Source organism: Macrobrachium rosenbergii, chromosome 21 (assembly GCF_040412425.1).
Source record: "Macrobrachium rosenbergii isolate ZJJX-2024 chromosome 21, ASM4041242v1, whole genome shotgun sequence".
NCBI lineage: Eukaryota > Metazoa > Arthropoda > Malacostraca > Decapoda > Palaemonidae > Macrobrachium > Macrobrachium rosenbergii.
The window spans coordinates 7,706,718-7,729,217 of NC_089761.1; the positions used below are offsets into that span (position 1 = coordinate 7,706,718).

At 36.2% G+C, this 22,500-nt stretch overlaps 1 protein-coding gene across 1 annotated transcript in view; it reads right to left on the reverse strand.

Moving 5' to 3' along the window:
* Positions 1 to 22,500, reverse strand: part of LOC136849667 (cell adhesion molecule Dscam2-like) — a 219,947-nt gene that overhangs the window by 64,739 nt on the left and 132,708 nt on the right. Inside the window, 4 exon segments of the mRNA XM_067122997.1 lie at positions 3,563 to 3,736; positions 4,027 to 4,146; positions 8,951 to 9,241; positions 12,048 to 12,209. Coding sequence (XP_066979098.1) covers positions 3,563 to 3,736; positions 4,027 to 4,146; positions 8,951 to 9,241; positions 12,048 to 12,209 — 747 coding nt within the window.

The following is a 22,500-nucleotide window of genomic DNA, read 5'->3' on the forward strand; positions in this document are numbered from 1 at the left end:
AGAGGGTGACGGATTAGAGAAGTGTTGTGACAGTAGTCTGTTAATGACTTTAAAACCAAATTTTCAGGATAGGAGTTCTGTAAGAAAAATTTGACTAAAAATAAAATCTCAATATGAAAAAAGAGACCAACTCGAAGAATAAACAAGAGCCCTATAAACTAAAAGCGTATATGGAATTTAGCTTAAAGTTCTTAAAACATGAACTATAGAAGTTGTTAGCAAGTCCAGTGTGTTTTTCCTATACACAGATGTAATAAATTCACCATTGTCTCTGCTGACATTGATATCTAAAAAAGGTAAAGAATTGTTGCTTTCTTTTTCCCATGGTAAAGTTTATATTTTGATGTTGCTTATTAATATGGTCCAGAAACATCTCTCTATGCCAAGGTTCCTTGAACAACGCAAAAGTGTCATCAACATATCTTCTATAATAGACAGGTTTACACATCCGGACAGTTAGTTAAAAGGTTTCCTCTAAAAAGCCATAAAAATATTAGCAAACACAGGTCCCAATGGGAGCCCATGGCAACTCCATCGACCTGCGAAAAGAGCTGACCATTAAAACAAACATTGAGTCTTGCTGTAAAGCTCAAGAAAAGTCTTAAAAAGTTGTCTGTTAAAACCATGAAAAACTACACGATCGTCATAAAAATCTTGTCTAAAATAATGCTGATGGTTTCATTCAGAGGCACATTTGTAAAAGAGATTCTACATCGAAGCATGTCATGTGTAGATCACCATCTTGTAGGACTATTTGTTTCTGGAACTCATACTCACATGACAAGCTTCGATGTAGATGACACTTTTGCGTTGTTCAAGGAACCTTGGCATAGAGAGATGTTTCTGGACCATATTAATACAACATCAAAATATAAACTTTACCATGGAAAAAGAAAAGCAACAACTCTTTACCTTTTTTAGATATCAATGTCAGCAGAGACAATGGTGAATTTACTACATCTGTGTATGGAAAAAACATACACTGGACTTGTTAACAACTTCTATAGTTCATGTTTTAAGAACTTTAAGCTAAATTTCATACACTTTAGTTTATAGGGCTCTTCGTTATTCTTCGAGTTGGTCTCTTTTTCATATTGAGATTTATTTTTGAGTCAAATTTTTCTTACAGAACTCCTATCCTGAAAATTTGGTTTTAAAGTCATTAACAGACTACTGTCACAACACTTCTCTAATCCGTCACCCTCATAATTTCTTAAAGCAAAATATATATGCAGCAATCTGGGTTTATTTTTGACAACAAGTTTTCAGCCAAACTTAAACGAATAATTGAACAGGAATTTGGCTGTTTTAAGATACAATTGTTTAATCAATCCACTCAAGATCGGTATTCTTTGGTTACAGGACAAACTGCAGACCTTCATGAGATCTAACGTTATTTATAAATTCAAGTGCCAGGATGTCCCGGCATCTATGTTGATCTTGCCGTAAGTTTACTGCAGGTGAGATATTGTGCCATGTGGGATACAGTTTTAGAACGGGTCAGAAATCGAGTAAACCAGAATTTTCTAATATAAAGAACCATGCCTCCATATGTAAAATCGAAATAAATAAAAAACATTTCTCTATTATTGGTGAACAAGCCATAGTGATTACCTAACCACCTTGAGTCCTTATACATCAAACGGCTTGTTCCGTCTTTGAACTCTAACGTTTCGCTTCTCCTCTTTATCTAGCAGAACTGAAGTCGTAGGGTGGGGTCAGGTCTTGGTCATACGTTCTTCTCCTCCTCCTTTGAATGGTTTGTTTAGCACTGGTTTCTTTTTTACTGTATACATTTCAAGTTTTATTAATTTTAATTTTTTGTACATATTTTTTCCTTTTTAACTTTATCTTTTAAAATAGTTTTTTGTAAATTTTAACGAAATTTTATATTTGCAGATTGAAGATGCATAGTACATAAAAAGGAAACGTCTCATAAATAAATTATGGCCTTTTTTGATGTGTTTTGTGGACCCTGCTGTATTCTTCATATATTCGTTTGAATTTAGAGATACCTATAGAGTATATATATATATATATATATATATATATATATATATATATATATATATATATATATATATATATATATATATATATATATATATATATATATATATATATGTATACTATATATATATATATATATATATATATATATATATATATATATATATATATATATATATAATATGTGTGTGTGTGTGTGTGTGTGTGTGTGTGTGTATGCACTGATTATATGTGTTTGGTTACGTAGAAAAACCGAGGCACTGCTGTTCAGAATAAAATGACGAGCGAAGGATATTGAAATAACAATTGCAAGTAATTAGTTTCCCTCGCCATTTCCAGTCACGATTATATTGAGATTTTCTTTCCCCAGCCCCTTCAGCTGAAAGTTTCAATAACGAACGATGAGTGTGGGCTCATGGGTCCTTGAAACGCTCATTGCTGGTTTCTTTATCTAGTCACGCCCTCTCTCTTTAAAAGACAGATCCTTGTTTGGATAAAGGAACGCATATAGTCTAAGGCAACGATGTCGCCCTGGCCCCACCGGGGAATGAACTTCAACAAATGTTAATTATAAATACTCTTACATTCTTCGACTATCCCCTGTGATTTCTCTTCATTTTCGTCTATAAATATCAGCCGATTTCGATTCTATTGACAATCCGTCGCTTACCCTGCAACTATGCACCCTCTATTTTTTCAGTCTTCATTCTCCTAATCATCGGTACATTCACAGCAATCAATTTCATGGGTATTCTCAAATGAATAACAGTCATATCCAGTCATGCATCAATCAGACCTGTTTCTCTTTTTTCTTCAAAATTTAGTAGCTCTTCAAAACATTCTTTCCCTTTCAAAACACTCTCTCAGTAAAGGATTGCTCTGTCTTCAGACCGCATATATATAGTGTATACTCATTCAAAATACTACACCCTAATTTATATTTCTCCTCCTCCCCCCCTCAACTCAAATTTTTCGAAACCATCTTTGTATTTGTTTTCCTTGTCTTCATTTCTAGTTTCTTCATAATTCCTCATTTACTCTCTTCCATGTATGCATGCTCGTGACTGTTTCTTTCGTCACGCATTTATCAAAACCATTAATTTCATAATCTCCCACTTACTCTTTTGACCGTTAATACTTTGTGGTCATTTCCATAAAAGTCCCGACTGACTGAGTGACTCTACGCACCTCATGATCTCTTTCCACTTAGCATCTTTCAACTTAGACTATTTTTTATTCATCTTCGTACAAAACATTCTAACTTTCCTTTTAGTCTCATTTGACATAATTATATTCATTCCTTCACTTTAAACTTCTCGACCTCTTCTGAACTCCCTTATGTTTTCACTTTCTGTTAATTAAATCAGTTGATGATCAGATACTGCATACCACCAGCTTGTTCTCCCTTTTATATTCATAAAACTTTTTTTTCATACATTGCCTAACACTCAATTAAGAAATAATTAAATCTTATTACAGGTACTGAAACACTCCACAAAACAAAAATATTCTTGGTGCCCTATCAGTCACAGAATATTTAGCTCCTACTTACAGTTCACCGAGATGTTGATGGTTGAAGATATCTGATTCACTGAATTTGAAGAATGGCAGACGTAGGTACCAGCGTGTTCGGGCTCTGCCCCAGCGATGTACAGAGAGCCGTTAGAAAGCTGCTCGGCCCTCGGTCTTACCAGTTCAACACTCCTGAAGGCGTCTGATCCACTGCCTTTTGGGATGGAAAAGATTAAACAAGATTAATTTGCAGCTCTTGATTACAGTGCTATAAATTACAAATATATCTATCAGATCAGCTTACAAGGACGTACCAACTTCTTTCGAATTCTTTAGCTTCAAAGGGTATAATACGCGCGTTCAGTTTAATTTTAAAATGGAAATAATTTGCAAGTCGGATCTTTACTCTGTGATAAGATAAATAAAAACTAATGCCCTTAAAACTGAAAGTGTTTCTCTAATGTTCTTAGGGTCATCGTACATAATGCACTTTGTGGTACCTACCAACTTTCTTCTTCCAGATGAGGGAGGGTTCTGGGTAACCTCTAGCAGCGCAGTCGACTACAAGTGACTGACCCCGAATGACGTGACTATCTCTGGGCTCCAGTACCCATGTTGGGGGCACTAAAGTAAATAAAGTGACTGACTTGAGAAAAAATTATTGGTAAAATATAATCTTATGTTGTAGCATTTTGATGTTATGAATTTTAGAACACTCGAATTATATCATATTTTGATACAAATCATGGAGAAAGATATATGCGCATTTATAAAATATATAATAGTAAAACATGCTTAATGATGCCATGCACGAAAAAAGGAGTAATGAACATTGCTGAGACGGGCCCCCATGGGGTACATGTTCAATGTCACTTGGGAGACAATTAATCACATACATTTCCACATGACCGACATCCTCTCATGTAAACTTTATACAGGATGCTGCATGAGTTTCTCTTTGTTGATATATACATACCTTTCCTGTGGGTGCCTATATATTAATTTTAGGTAACTTTGAGTTTTCGAGTCAGGCAAAACTGCTTCACTTTCCCCTCCAGAATAACATTTTGCCTTTTATGTATGAGAATTTCTTTTGCCCTTGTTTTGGGTCAAGTTATCATAAGAATAGCAATTATAATATCATTATCTGAAACGATACAGAATCGTGCTATGACATTAAATCTATTCATTATCAAAACATTTAAAATTCGTGGCGAATTTATTGAGAAATAAATGACGTATTTTAAGCGTTTTGATAATCCATAAATAAAATTTTCTAGCAAGATTCGGTATAGTTTTTAGATCATATTATAATACGACTCTTATCATAACCTAACTCAAAACAAGGCAAAACTGATCTCACTCGAGAATTCAAGTTACCTAACATTGTCATCATATGATGTAATTTGTTAGAAACGTTTGTTCATCGACTAATATACTCCTGAAGTGTGGGAAAGAGGTAATTTAGCTTCGCTTTATAAAATGAGCGGTCATAAATATCACCAAGAGTGAACATTTCATTTCGTAAACGTGGAATTTGAAAGTTTCAGCGAATCAACTGAACGTTTCGAATCAAGGTAAACAGACTCAACAAAGATCTCCAAAGATTCCGGAATAGCACAATAAATATTTCCAAGAAATATCTGCAAACCCCTCCGCATTCTTTAACTGGTGCCTGTATATCATAAGTACGTAGTTATGAATGATGAGTGATCTGAAATGTTATCACTAAGCCACATTCCACAAACAGCTACTTATGTTATCTATATTTTTTTTATCCAAGCTTCATTGACTTGTTCCTTGGTTGAAAGTACTAAAGATCTTTTTCTGTAGTGCGGCTTTTATTAATTATTTATTGGTCTATGAGTCGGTGAATATCAACTCTATACATTCTAGTCGAATAACCAAGAACTGCTAGATTAGTTAAATTTACCAGAGTTGTGTCCCTTGCTCTACTGCAGCATTTCAACAACTTGCCCAGAGGAAGGATATCCAGTGGATTCTTCAGTAGGCTCGCTGCCATGGTATAGGTTTCAGTCGCAATATTGCGTTCATTGTTCAATTGACACAAATGATAAGAGACTTATAAGTGGAAAATTTAAGCTGAGAGAGAGAGAGAGAGAGAGAGAGAGAGAGAGAGAGAGAGAGAGAGAGAGAGAGAGAGGTTAGGAGAGTAAGAGGTTAAGGTAGGCAGAGAGAGAGAGAGAAGCTGTAGGCAGCAAATCGACTAAACGACAGTAAATCGATAGACAGGTAAATATAAATATAAATATATATATATATATATATATATATATATATATATATATATATATATATATATATATATATATATATATATATATATATATATATATATATATATATATATATATATATATATATATATATATATATATATATATATATATATATACAAAGAGAGAGAGAGAGAGAGAGAGAGAGAGAGAGAGAGAGATACCATAATCCATCCTTCAAGTATCAAAAAAATATGCAGGCTCGTACCGCAGCAGCTATATGGTAATCTTGAAATGGAAAAAAAATTGTCATGGTGCATACGAAACAAAAACAGTAAATGACAGCATTATTTTGAGATTGAAGGCACTTTGAAAATGTACAGCCAGAATGATAAAACGATGAATTTTTAGCGGAAATAAACGCGTGATTCATTAACTGATTTAACGACGATAAATGAGAGCATTAATTTACACCTTTGATGCATCTGTGATATATTCCAACCACATCATTTGGGATTATATTTACCACTACAAATTTGCATACGCAAATTTGGTTTCCCTAATGTAAGGTGGCTCTCGAGAAAAGAAAAGAGGACGTTTTATCAAATTAATAAATCAAATAATTAACATGACCGCACAGTCACTTCACCCAGACGAAGCTGGTTTGCTCGAAATATTTCTGCTCCTTTGTCGCCTCACTTGTTAAGTATCTTTCCTTTATATGTAGATTTGACCTTCGTTCTCCTAACTGAGAATAAACTGCAATCTCTCGTTTCATTGGCACCATCGTCCTTTATCCAAAAAACTTGCTTATGTGACGTTTCTTTTCCATTTTTGGTCGTTACTCTATCCATAAGAATAACAGAGTCATAGGGATGTGACACACCTTTATCAGTGGTCTCTTTGTGATACCAGCAAATCGCTGTATTAGGTAGGCTTCACTTTTATCACTAAGTTCTAATCACTCTCCGCAAAGAACCATTTACGCTATTTGGCCTCCAAATTCTTCTTGGCACTTCATCAGTTCTGTCATATCTCCGTTATATAGCTGCATCACAACAACGAATTATCCTTAATTTTTTAAAAGTTTCCACAGATTTGTTCAATGGAGCCATTTAACAAACTTACCGATTTTCTTGTTTATTTCAAGATAAAATTCCATCCCATGAAACTTTATATAGATGCTAATCAACACTGCTTGTATAATTCTTACATTGTGATTACCAATCATTTAAAACTCTCCAACCACTGGCCTTCGAGCAATATCATATGGGCACATAATGTGGCATCTCTTCACCTTTACAACTGTTAGTTATGTTCTCAGAATACTGTCACATCTATTGTGCTGTTTTTTTTTTTTTTTTAACAGGAACACAATTATTTAGTATCAAATATGTTGCTAGTTCAGTTTCGTAAAGTTTCACGACAAGCAGTAAATATGTCATTATTACAAGTAAGATATTGTGGAACGGAAGTGAGTGTGACTGAGTAGCTGATTTGTGTGTAAGGTATGAGGGAAAGGTCTTAAAGGATAGGGAGAGAGGGGAGGGGTGATTGTTCATAATTTTGTATTGAGATGAATGCGGTTTGGATGAATGTATTAATTACATAGGGTTAACAACATTGCTTTCTATGACTGGTCACTGGAAACATGAATGGTAAGATTTTATGATGAGAAAGTAAGGAAGCTAACAGAAGGACTAATAAGGGAGGAATCCAATGTTTCTGTTTTGTCCACGGTTGTATAATATCTATGTAATAAGTGCGGTAAGATGTAAACAAAAATTGGACATTGGCTGCAGGTGAAAAGTTGTGGAATAAATTATCATGAATGGAATGGAGGATGGAATATTATTTGTAGATGAAGCAGCGTTGACTGCGGGTAGAGACGGGGTGCTGCAGAAATTAGTGAAGTGTTTGAGAGCACTTACAAGAACTGGGAGCTGAAAGTAGGTGTAAGCATGTTCAAGGCTACGAAGGTAATCAGGAAGATGGACAAACTAATATTATCATGGATGGCGGATGAAAGGAGATAATTGATGCGATATGCATTTGAGAGAAAACAAGAGGATTATGATGGAACAAGATAAGAGGAAGGTCAGGAAGAAGGTAACGCAAAGAACGTAGCAGGGTATGTGCAAAAGACCAGGGTAATTAAAGTTGGAATGTATGAAGGGACTGATGTGCCAATTCTTACTTTGGAAATGTAATAAGATGTAAGAGATATGAAACAAGTTTGAGAAAATATATCTGAACTTCTCACACACACACACACACACACACACACACACACACACACACACACACACACACACACACACACACACACATACAGTATATATATATATATATATATATATATATATATATATATATATATATATATATATATATATATATACATATACATATACACACACACGCACATACATGCATGCTTATATGTACATTTGCACAATAACGTCATTTGTGCAGTGTACATTACAAATGATTAAAGAGAAAACATAATTTTAACAGCAGACGTTTAGATAAATACACTCAACATTTCATTTATATTTAAATCCACACCAGAGTGGGCAGTTGTACTTTTACTCCCTCTAAAGTTGAAAGAGGTTAATTTTTTATGAAATAGGTGCATAGTGTGAACATATTCCATGTTAACGCATATTTACTGTAAGTTACTAAATAGTTCTAAAAGGCTACTGTATGCTTAGCATAGTTTGATCAATCGTCAAATCATGCTTACAGTCTGACAAGAAACAGAAGCATGCAACCCATGGGGGAGACATGCACATGCTGTATACAGTACTTTCAAATTCCAGGGGTCGTCAAAGAATGGGATATAAAATAAAACTTTCCAAAAGATTAATTGGGAGGACACATTAAAAAGAGACGAAGAGGTTTTAGGTTAAAAATGAAACTGTATAAGTACTAGCGAAGGCTGGTGCTGGAGTGTTATTACCTGTGCAAATGGTTCAGCCAAAGTGAAGCATGATTTCTGTGCTTTGCCAGCAGTTCTTGTTCTTCAAATTTTCAATCACTACATAGATATCTGGTTGATGCGTAACATTACCTGTGAGAGATCTAAGTACGATGTGCTATAGCTGTGCAGTGCTGTTCTGTGCTAAGCTGAGCTGTGCTGTGCGGAAGAACAGGTGACATATGTAAGTGAAATGCACTGACGACCTTACCATTGACGGTGAGTGTAGCTGTGTAGCGCTCTATGGCTGCTGAGTTTCGAACCTGGCAAGTGTATCGGCCTGAGTGCCCTGCAGTCAAAGAACTTATGGCCAGCACACTCGAGAAACCGTCTAAGCTCATGACCTGAATGTTAGGTGGCCCATCCTTGGGGAAAGGATGCCCATCTTTCAACCATTCTATATTGATGGGAGGGTCCCCTTGGCTGACGCCACACATCACCTGAGTTCTCATGCCCTCTGATAAATCTTCCGTAAACGAAAAGGATTCTATACGGGGAGGTACTGTTCCAGGGCAGATGGAAAAAGACAAAAACAATCATTGTGATTTCTGAGTTATAACGTAAGCTTCAATCAATTCTTGATTCTGAAAGGGTAAGGATAAAAGGAGGAGCCAGGAAAAATCATGCAACACAACAGGGGCAAAATTCCCAGTAATTTGTGTACCATAGACGACCAAATGGTATGTGAGTTGTGAGGCAGCAGCGGCATTGGTCGCTTCGCAGGTATAGTCCCCAGCATGTCGGCGTTGAACTCTCTCGATGCTAAGGACTGAATTGAAGGCATTCAGATTGAGGACAGTCACGCTTTTACTCGGACTGCCCCCAGGCGGTATGGGGGACCCATTCCATAACCAGGTTAAGGTCAGGGGCTCATCCCCCTTGGATACAGTACAGGTTAGAGTTATTCTTTCCCCGGCGGCAACCCAATCCCTGGCAGCAAAGGGGGCTATGAAGGGGGGCTCTGAGGAAAAAGTGCAGTAACTGAGCCTCCCACATTACACGAAAAAAAGCTAAGAAAGAGATGTCGATTGTCAGTCACCGAATAAACTTAGAAAAATAATCCTGTCAGGCTATTCAGGCATATGAATATTTGTGTAATCAGGTATCCCAACATATACTTATCTTTCATCTTAACATTCTGATCTGATTTTTGTATTATCAGAAAAATTTGATTCTAGGAATACAATACTTTAAAATTAAAATGAATTTTATTGCTAAACAATAACTTCTCATGTATATTCAATGAATACGTCAACAAAATGAGGACCTGCTTTAAGAATGATGTATGTATGTATATATATATATATATATATATATATATATATATATATATATATATATATATATATATATATATATATACATATACACACACACACACACACACACACACATATATATACACACACACACACATATATATATATATATATATATATATATATATATATATATATGTGTGTGTGTGTGTGTGTGTGTGTGTATGTGTTGTGTGTGTGTGTACTGTATATATATAACAGATAGGTAGATAGATATATCGAGTGTAATTAATAAGGCAATATGATTTATTCCCTGTGTTTGCATTTTCAATATTTTAGAAAATTTCGACCTAAATTGTTATTATGTGTTTCAAGATGACAAACATGTTATCAAGGTAAAGGAAAAATATGTATATTTAAGCCAAGAAAAATCATTGACCTGCTATTCACACTTTTCCTTGAGAAAACTAAAGAACTGGTAAGGCTGCAGGATTTCTTATTCAGTTTCATAAATCTAACTGCCCTTCCGTAATTTACATACAATGTGAAGTTTAGAACCTAACAGAAGAAAAGAATCTAAAAAAAAAAAAAAATCAGTACATAATGATTATTGCCGAAAGTTTCATACGGACTAGTTTCTCCTACCATTCGATCTTTACACTCTTCTGACTAATTATGTGATTATGTAATGTTTTAAATGACAATTCTTACTATAAACATGAACTATTGTTTCAATACTATAACCAGAATTAATAAAAGGCTGATAAAATATTTATATATATATATATATATATATATATATATATATATATATATATATATATATATATATATATATATATATATAATATATATATATATAGATATATATATATATATATATATATATATATATATATATATATATATATATATATATATATATATATATATATATATATATATATATATATATATATATATATGTGTGTGTGTGTGTGTGTGTATATATATATATATATATATATAAATATATATATATATATATATATATATATATATATATATATATATATATATATATATATATGTGTGTGTGTGTGTGTGTGTGTATATTATATTTCATAGTTTCCCCTAAAAATATCGATTACCACACTTTTATAAAAACAATACGAATAAATCTTACTAACATACATAAAATCCTCTTTACAACTGAAAAAAGCTTATCATTAAAAAAAATATATATATAGCATCCATAGATGAAGACTGGCCATTATTAATTAATTCTAAGATTCTGTGTTAGAAATAAAACTAACAAAATACAAATCTGAAAAACTATGCTTACTCTACAAGTACCATAGCGAAAGAATATATACAATCGTTTGTTCAACCAAGAAAACTTCGATAAGTATTTTTATAATTGAGTAATATATATATATATATATATATATATATATATATATATATATATATATATATATATATATATATATATATATATATATATATATATATTCACCTAGGTTAATACTGAGAGTTGCTCATTAATTCACTTTTTGCTTGAAAGTAGCTGCATCACTCTATGTACTTTATTGAAAATAGAAATGGATAGTGTAATATCTTCGTAAAGTTTTCCGCTTCTTATTCTGACATGAAACTGTGAAATAGTGGAAAGCTATAAAAACTTAAACGTAACACGACCAATGTCTTATTCTCTTTCTTCTTATTATCACCGTTACTGTAAATGAACGTATATTCTGAAAACATTACATTGCAAAGCAATGTTACACAGAATAAAATGTGGAAAAGAGGAAACGGAAAGAAGAAAATAATAAGTGAATAAATCATAGATCAACAACAAAAGGCAGGAAAAACTAAAGCAATGGTACGGTACTTTGAAGTGTTGTTGTCTTCTGATCACTGAGATCAATAATACTGTCATGGAGACCACGGTCAGTCCAAGAAGGAATAGAATATCACTAATTAAAACAAAATAAAAAGAAACACGCCTCTTCTTTCAAGAGACAATTTTCGTACCGATCACCTAGTTGCAAAAATCGCACCACTCACCCAAGACAGAGACCTGAGCCGACCCAGTGGCTGCCCGGCCTTGCTTGGTGGAGGCGGTGCAGGTGTAGACTCCGGCATCTGATGGACGACTCACTCGCTCCAGGATCAACGTTCCGTCGGTGTCGATTCTCCGCCCAAGACTTTCAACGATGCCTTCCCCATCTGGAGGCATGAAGAATAACAAACGGTTTAAAGAAATAAATTAAGTATACAGCATATTGCATATTCCATCAGATAAAAAAATATATTCGAACAGAAGAACTTCCAAATACTAGCCACTAACTTGGCAGGATAACCATGTCCGATTTCTCTTGAAGAATGAACAGATGTACTGAAAATTCGCGAATTACGAAAAAAACAAACAAATAGAAAGTCATTCGACCACTCGAATGACTCATCTATCAACCGAACCAAAGGAACGAACACTTTAAGAGTGACTTAAATTTCGGTTATGAAATAAGAGCCTAAATGATGGTGTCCTAAATCACTGCATTGCTGTGAACAATGTGTCTGAGGCTGTGAACTAAACAAAGAGCGTCACTTAAACAAATGAAAAATGCGCCGGAGTTTCTTCTGCGCAATTGAGTTTTCTGTACAGGGTATAATGCAGTATGAAAGTCTCAGATGGCCCATGAAACTCTCAGCCGCGGCCCATGAAGTTTTCTGCTACAGCCGGGTGGTGGCCTTTTTTTGATGATTGGAGGGTGATTAACATACTAATTTACAGCCCCCTAGCCTCAGAAGTTTTCAAGATCTGAGAGCGGACAGAAAAATTGCGGACGGACAGACAAATAGCCATCTCAATAGTTTTCTTTTACAGAAAACTAAAAATGATACTCTGCATTTATTTACCCGAATGATCTAATGTACGGCAACGGCCAGGTTTAACTTCTGTTCTTTCTTGAGTATGTGACGATGACGAAGAAGAGAGTCTTTAGCGATTCTCCTGAGGATTCAGAAGTAAATTTGCACCCAGATTTGGTCTGTATCAGCACAACGCTTTTTTTAAACATTACCTGAGGATGTTATTATCTATTAATATTAGTAACTCGTGCAAACGTTCCTCTCAACACTTCTTGTTAAAGAGGACTCGGTTGCTGCCTAAACACCTGAGGGTACACTACCGATCAAGTTCGCCTCACATACTAACTTCATGTTGATATATATTGCGCACATACACATACTATTGCATTTAGTATTAAATAGCCGATCATTATTCTTCTGAAATTAACGTAAAAATAAGATTAATTCCAATCTTCCGTATTCTCACAAGTCTTCTGCCTATATCTGTTTCAAGAAACACATGGAAGCTTTATTTGTCTATTCACTTTCCTTTCAGTCTACTCGTGAACACACTTTCATTCAGATTTTAATAAATTCTGACCGTATGAAAATAAGATCAGTCTTAGTAACAGACAATTATGAAAATAGGTTACTGGATCATTTATTCATACATTTCCTTTCTTGTTTTTCGTATATCACCGCACAGATAATTTTCTTAAAATTATCATAGATATATTCATGTTTCACTAAGTTACGGGTAAAAGTTATAAATGTTCTTTCCTTTTATTTTTTTTTTTTTATTAGTATGTTCACATGACGTCCTGTGGTTTCCCACAGGATAAATTTCAGCAATTCTCGTAATATTAGCAGTAAGTCCTTTTATGGTTTTGAATTAATTTCTGTGTGTCTTTTTATATTCAACTTAAGTTACGCAATAAAAGGTCATATTCATTTTCTAGACTATAAAATATGTTTTTTTGCAATAATAACTGAAGGTGATATACTTTTGTAGGCTATACACAGAAACGTTTTACATAGCAAATTGAAAGAACAAAATCCTACGCAATCAAGAGTGACAGGAGAGCCACGCGTGTAGCCACAGTAACAAGCCAGACGGCGCCTGCAAGACTTGACTTTTTCCTCTTTTTATTTGACACTTGAAACGAAAAAAAGTAATTGTTTGCGCAGTTACCCAGCAAAAAGCAAATTCAAGTTATAAGACACACAATCCATTAACAGATGATCACAGGCTAAAGTTGAAAAAAAAGGGATATAAATCATGGTTAAGAACAATTTTAACCTTCTTGAATCAGTCTAAAATAAATCTAATTGCAAGGAGAGCGGCAGAATTCAGGTGATTATACTGAGGAGGAAATGAAAATTATCTGCGAGCGGTGAATTTTTTCTGTAAGGCACATGAATAGCCTTAATTACTGGTATCACTTGAAAAGATACCAACTTCAGTGAAGCTTGCTTCAGAAAGACGCATGACTGAAGAGCCACAAGAGGGAAAATGAAGTTATGAATTGAAATGGATTCAATAATATTAGCATACTGCCTATTTTAACCCTTGATAGTGAAACCTCCTTCTCACCTAAAGGACATCTGGATGTTGATTTGATTGAAAAGTTAGACAGATGGCAGAAGGATTGATTAGGAAGAACTTAAGTTTAGAAAAGGGTGAGGGTGTGAAGATATAGTTTATAGTTTTCTGTAAAAGAAAACTATTGTGCAGGCTTTATCTGTCCGTCCGCCCTCATTTCTTAAAAACTACTGAGGCTAGAGGGCTGCAAATTAGTATGTTGATCATCCACCCTGAACTCATCAAACATACCAAACTGCAGCCCTCTAGCCTTAGTAGTTTTTATTGTATTTAAGGTTAAAGTTATCCATAATTGTGCATCTGGCAACGACATGGGACAGGCCACCACCAGCCCGTGGTTAAAGTTTCATGGGCCGCGGCTCAACAGAATTATGCCGAGACAACCGAGCGATAGATCTATTTTTGGTGGCCTTGATTATACCTTGTGCAGAAAACTCGATTGCGCCGAAGAAACTTCGGCGCATTTTTTACCAGTTTTTTTTTTTTTATATATAACGCAGTGCATAAGAAGCCTAAAACTAAAGGAGAAAATAATCTATGTTACACAGACCTAGAAAAAGCTTAAGGTAGAAGCGACAGAGAGGCGATATGGAGAGCGCCGAGGATTTACGGCATAGAAGATGAGTTGTGGAGCAACTAATAGAAATTTGCTCAATAGAGGCAGGGCGATGGTATAGAATAAATAGACTCGACAGAGACGGATTTGGCGTTAAAGGTAATATGCTGGACAAAGATACGTTATTCCTATCTCTATGAATGGAGCAAAGCACAGGCTAGAGGCAGGTGGAAAGTTACAGAGTAAAGAAGCAGGGTTAAGTCTGGAGTGTGGGACAGCCAATGCAAGCAGGTAATTCAGAATTAATCAGAGATTGAGAAGAGAAACTGAAGCAACTAGTAAAAGGATTCAGAAGTATTTGCAAAAGGAGAGAACTGGAAGTGAATGAAAGCATTACTGAGTTTATGAGTGTACAAATGTGTAAAAAAATTGCAATGATTGTTTCGTAAACGTATCTGAAATGTAAATGAGGCAATCAACAGTAGAACGAGAAGAATGAGTTACCAAATAGGCGAGAAGTAAATCATGAAACTTGTGCAGATGACTGGAAAGACCGTTTGCGTTTGTAGGAAGGAGGAATGGAAGAGAATGGAATATAGAGTTTAGGCCAAAGGACAAGCACTGGGACCTATGAGATCATTCAGCGCTGGAAAGGAAATTGACAGTAAGTAGGTTTGAAAGGTATAACCGGAGGAAATCCTCGCAGGTGATACTATGAAATAATTGTTTGGAGAAGGTGGATAGCTAGATGGAAGAAAGATAATGTGGATGGAGGTACAGTAAAAGGAATGAAAAGGGTTGCAGCTAGGGGCCAAAGGGACGCTGCAAAGGACCTTTAGTATCGCCTACAGTGCTCCCCATGAGGTGCACTGATCTAAAAACTACACCTCCCTAAGGGATGGAGGAAGGAGATGAACCTAGGTGATACCGGAATATATATATATATATATATATATATATATATATATATATATATATATATATATATATATATATATATGTTATATATATATATATATATATATATATATATATATAGTATATATATATATATATATATATATATATATATATATATATATGTGTGTGTGTGTGTGTGTGTATGTGTGTAATAATATATATATATATATGTATATATATTTATTATATATATATATATATATATATATATATATATATATATATATATATATATATATATATATATATATATATATATATATATATATATATATATATATATATATATATATATATATATAATCTTATATATATATATATATATATATATATATATATATACTATCAATATATAATATATTTCTATATGTGTGTGTGTGTGTGTGTGTCCCCTTTGTGTGTGTGTGTGTGTGTGTGTGTCTAGTTAAACATTAAAAGCAGCTGTCAACAGAAGTGACATATGGCTAAACTGAATCATTATTCAACTATAAATACCAGTGTTCTTGTCCCTCTTAACACATTACCTATCTGTTGAGGGAGACAGTTGTCTTCAGATAATTATGACGCTATAAAATCTACCCTTTTTGGTGTTTTTATGGGTAGCCTTTATTGGCTAGATTTGTTTTAAAACAAAATATTTGCACACACACACACACACACACCACACACACACACACACACATATATATATATATATATATATATATATATATGCATATATATATATATATATATATATATATATATATATATATACATACATATGTATGCTTGTAGTTTATATGTATATCTATTGAGTTTTTAAAATGCTTTAATCGTCGACACGGGTCTATAGCCTATTCTTCTCAGAAAACAACTTCAATGGTAACTTGCTTTTTTGTTCAGTCTCTTTTATCATTGAATCACTTGCAAACCTACTTAAAAATCTCTAGCATACCCCATATTCTTTTATTACTTTAATCTCCGCTGCCTTTTCATCCTTTGGTATATACCTTTGCACAGTTTTGTTGTTTGTCCTGCAACAATGAATAAAAAAATATCTATTTTTTATTCAGGTAATTTTTCTCTTTAAACTGAGAGCCCCAAGAGTCCCCCCCCTGCCCTTTGTTTTTTTAGTCATTTACCTTCTATAATGTAATTTCCACACCAAACTGAAAGGGAAGCAGAGAAATTATTCTTTTATTTTTCCTAGTTTTCACCTTAAACATTCCTCATTCATAACTTATACAGAACTCATTCTTCTTTCCATGACTTACCCATCCTTTAATCAATCTTGGCTTTGATTTCTTTTCACAACATTCATGCTTAAATGTCAGTACCAGTTAACATTTATTATTCATCATCCATTCATTATATATCTGACTTCCTTTTGATTGTTTCCATTTATACTTATAAACTTTTTTCACCCTCAATCTATTACCATTTGCAAACAAACTTAGACCTACATCTTCACTTCATCGAAGAATTTTATCATCAATTCATTCAGTAAATATTTCAGTCATTCAGATATTATTCACCCATATCTGAGAACCTATTCCCAATGAAATCAGTAACTAAAACTCCCAATTCTTTTATAACTTTCCTCGTTCCGATGCTCCGGATGCGGTTTCAGATTCTGCTACGGACGTCAGAATATCTTCATACTCTTGCATTTGTAGCTCACCCTTTGTAGTGACAAATGTATACAAAAATGTGTGAAGAATTCAAGAAGCTGATAGGTCATCAAAAGGTTATTCAATCACATGCCCATGTGAGTGGTTAATAGATTCGAAATATAAATATATATATATATATATATATATATATATATATATATATATATATATATATATATATATATATATATATATATATATATATATATATATATATATATATATATATATATATATATATATATATATATATATATATATTTACAAATATTACTGCTGTTCGCCCTCGTAACTTTTGATTGTAAAAAAATATCAGCCTGACTGAGACCAGGAAAAGACGTTGTCTATATAGATAGGTGCGTCTTCAGTTCAAACCTTAACGTCCGTTGGAGCTGGGGATAGGTAAACAAAATATGTTAAGCATTTTTACCCTCAGGAAAATTTCCCTATCAGCCTTAAAAATAGGTGGTCCTAAGGTCCCTTTTTCCTATCCTACCTGTCTCTTGGCGAATGTTTTTTAAAGAACGTGGACACCTGGGGTGACTGTTTTGACCTAGGCCGGTCAGGGAACTTCCAGAGAGACTGGAGCAGGAGTGACCACATGTCCGACGGGGCCTCTTTCTCCCTTTTCTTTGTCTATTATTCTATTAGTGAATGAAGAAGCAATTAAGACTCCTCTCGGCGGTGTTGGTGCGCGCAGCGTTCGTCCTAAGGTAAAGTCGATTTTTGTTCAAAACTTCGCCCATTCTTTTATCTTTTTCTGTATTTCGCATTTCTTTGTTTTCTTCCTTCAGCCACCACTTCTGGTATATGTATTTGAAGTCTAGATTAAGTCAAATTATTATATTGTTAGCTTCAACCCGTTATTCCAGTAAAATACCTAGGATTTAGGGTAAGCAAAATCAGGTTAAATCTCGATGCTTTGTATGCCTCGCGTCGAATGTTTGGAAGAACCGTTGCGTTTAAAATCAAATTCATCTCAAATATTCTTTGTTAAGGTTAATAACCCTTAACTGGCGACCTTTGGCTAATTAACGACTGTCTTTGAGGTTAACTTTTGGCTTCAAGTGGCAGGTTACGTGTAATCTTGGTTTGCAGGGCCGTGAAAATTACGTAAATTGAATAATACATGATCAACCAAGACCCTCACACGTAACATTGGCGACCTTGCGTAGAATCTAAAGTACATTTTAGAGAAAGAATCTGGAGAAAAGGAAATTAAATTACATTAATTCCAAAAAAAAATAAAAAAATAAAAGTCAGATATCGAACTCCATTTCATTCTTCCAAACAAGGAACGAGGCATAATAATAAGCAGTAAAGAGGATAGTTATAATAACAAGTGTAGCGAGAATTAGCGTAGGAAGGGTGCAGCTCGAGAGCAGAGCGTCATAATTTATAACGTCTAAGACAAGGACATTACCGTGTTCGGATCGTGAATCAAGTCGTTCAAGTAACGAATTCAAAGGCCGAATCGCGGAGCCCAGTTTCATGTACACAAAGTAATTTAGAAATCGCGTCGGCAATTCCGATCGTTAGTGTTTGCATATAGCGGGAATCATTCAAAACCGTGTCAGTGAAGTAGCAAACGAACTGAAATAGTAATTTTACAATAAAGGTACCGTTCAACAACGTAAATTTACGCAGGCAGGCTAGCATTTCTCTTTTCATTCTTTTGTTTAATGTCGGGTGAGAATACGATAACAAAAGACAAAGTTGTTTGGTAATTTAGTTTTCCATCCGTAACGTAAAACGCTATGCATGATTGGTATATTTAAAGTAAAATCTGGATACCTGCATTTGTTGCGTTGTTTTGAATTTGTTTGAAAAAGAAAATACCCGCCATCTTGATTCCTCCCGCCGTGTTCGCTTGCGGATTTGTTTTGAAATTGTTCAACTGTTTGTGAGAGAACGGCCATTTTGGTGTTTCTTCGCCAGCCAGAGGTTGTTTTGAAATTTAGGCCTAACGGGACCTTGGCCGCCATCTCAAAGACCTTGTTATTGTGACCAGACTGCCCGAGCCACTCTTGGGGTCAATTTTTTTTTTTTCCTTTCAGCGAACCCACCTCCTAATATCTTAGCTAGAAAAAAAAACAAAAGATAATTTAGGCAGGAAAGATAGGCCTTAGTTAGAGTATACCATAACAAGTTCTATACAAATACCTACTATAAAAATCATATAAAGAAAATTTAAAATTTTACGATAAACTTTTGTGACGTCGGCTCCCAGGAAAATTAAGATAATAAAGTAATCCCTAAGGAAGCCAAGACGACGCATCTATATCATTTTATAAAGATCCATGCCATTGTGCACGTATAAAATCTTTGTTTACATGTTCTCAAGCAGCAAGAAATTCGCTGATTGAAATCTCTCTCTCTCTCTCTCTCTCTCTCTCTCTCTCTCTCTCTCTCTCTCTCTCTCTCTCTCTCGTCATTCAAGTAAGCATTCCTAACCTAAGTGTACGTGACCCTCTTCAAAGAAAGAACGCCGACACTAGGCTAATTAATTCGAATACAATAAACCAAATAAAAAAACACCTCTGTCCCACAATAGATGAGGACAAGTTAAGAGTAATTACGATACAGTGATAAACTGTTGGTCACGAGTGAGGCCTGCTATCCAGACCGAAGCAAACAGTAGTTTTCACCCTCTGAAAAAAAGGGGGCCAGCACTGGGGCCGGTACTGGGACCAGCCACTCACGAGGATCTTTAAAGAAAAAAAAAGAAAAAACCAAATTCACTTTATTCCACAGTGCCAATAATTTGCAGCACTGTCATCACTTGAATAGCTTACTTCTCTCTCTCTCTCTCTCTCTCTCTCTCTCTCTCTCATTCGATTGTTGCACTCTGCAGGGGGTGTAGAGTGCCTTTCCCCCCATATAGCCTAGTTGGACTCCAGTAGAGGGTCCCTAGGAACACATTAAGTGCACCATAAGTGCCACTAAAGAAAACAAAAGGGAACACAGAAGAGAAGGTTCTTCTGGGACCTAACCTGCACCAGTGCCTAGAGATACTGAGTGCCACCAGTGTGACCTGTACACGGCACACCCAAACTACAGTGCCACCTTTTGAAAGGGTGCCACGTCATTGAAGAGACACTTCCTCGCTGCCCAAAATCACGCCCGTCGACCCGGTTAGACGCCCTTCCCCACCAGAACCATGGCAGCAGAGCATTATAAAACCTTCCTGGGGCTGGGGACGGCGGCAGGTCTCACTCGGCTCGGAACTTACCACCTGGGTTAAGGAGCAAGTGGACGACTTGGCCAAGCGGAGAAGGAAGAAAGACTCGAGCAGAGGAAGTATGAAGCCGAACAGACGCCGAGCAAGGCAATATGAAGAGGAAAGAGAAGAAAGAAGGAGACAGCATGAGTTAGCCTGCAAGGAAACTGAGTTAGCCCTAAAGGAGAAGGAGCTCGAGCTTGAGAGAGCGAAAATGGAGAATGCCGAAGCTATGGCTAGCCATCAAGCCTCCAGTCCTACACCTGCTGCATCAAACGCTCCAATTTCGAGCATCAATTCCTAGTCCCCAAGTGGACTGAGGACGAGCCAGAAGCATGGCTGGAGGAGATCGAGGCTCTTTTCGATAACTACAGCACCACGGAGACGGAGAGAGCCTTAATACTAGCCAAGCATATGGAGGGAAAAGCAAGGCAGCGCTTCGCTCACTGGAAAAGAGCCAGAGAGGTAACATGGCGGAAGTTCGTAGAGTCATTACAAAGGCCTACGAGATAACCCCAGAAAAATGGAGACAATGGTTCCGAGGTCTTGCCAAGGAAGTCGGCTGGTCTTGGACGGAATGGGCATGTCACAAAACCCAGTCCGCACGCGCTGGTTCGACTCCTTGGCCTGCACGACGTTTGAGGATCTTTTCAATCGGACCATGCTAGAAGACCTTTTCCAATGTGTGCCTGGGCCCCTTGCCGTATATCTTAACGATAAACAGCCCTCCACACTTATGGAAGCTTGTCGCATGGCTGATTCGTGGAAACCTTCAATCAGTCGCATAGCACCTCTCAGAAGCGAATCATCCCTCCGGCCTACCTCTCGAACTCCACTCGCCTCAAGAATGGACTGCCTAGCAAGACCCTGTGCAACTATTGCAAGAAGGGGGCCACGCTGAAGCTGAGTGCCGATACAAACTCGGCACAAATAAGCAGCCTAACCCTACCAGCCAGAACTCCGCTCCCGATTCATCCGCTCAGCCCTCTCCTCCAACAGTTACTGCAGGCCACCGAGCCCATCCAAAAGGCCCGTGCAAATCCTGTGGGGCTGCTAGCCACTACAATGCTGGATCTCCGGCCTGTCCACATCATGTCCCCACCACCAAATTTGTCAACCTAATCAGCACTTCATTTTCTGCTGCTGGTCCGCACCGGATCCTTTACCCGAGAGACTGGAAACCCAGTTCATCTCGGTGGCCCCTCTTCAGAGCACTAGCCTGCCAGTGACCCTTCCGGTCACAGTAGACACTGCGGCAGACATTAGCCTGATCACTAGGGCCCAAGTGCCAGCCGGTGCCATGGTTGACGAAGAAACCCGGTGGGAAATGAAGTGGATAGAGGGCCACACCATTACCGTTCCTACGGTCCAACTCCAGGTTAATGACACCTTGGGGCACGATACCCCATCGCCTTGGCGTGGTAGGTGGAATTCGGCCCGGAGTGGCCTTCTTGTTGGGTGGGATCTTCTCTGCGGAAGCCCGTCACCAACGCCACTCCGCAGCCACGTTACCTCCTCCACGGAGGCCCCATCTAACACTCTCAAAAGTGACAAACCTCCACCTTCCGCCCACCAAAGTGGTCCGCGGAAGGGGCACACCCAAACCATTTCAGGCCTAGCCCTCTCCAATCGCAAAGGGCTGGCCCACCAAGAGGTCCTCCTCCGCGAAAGAGAGA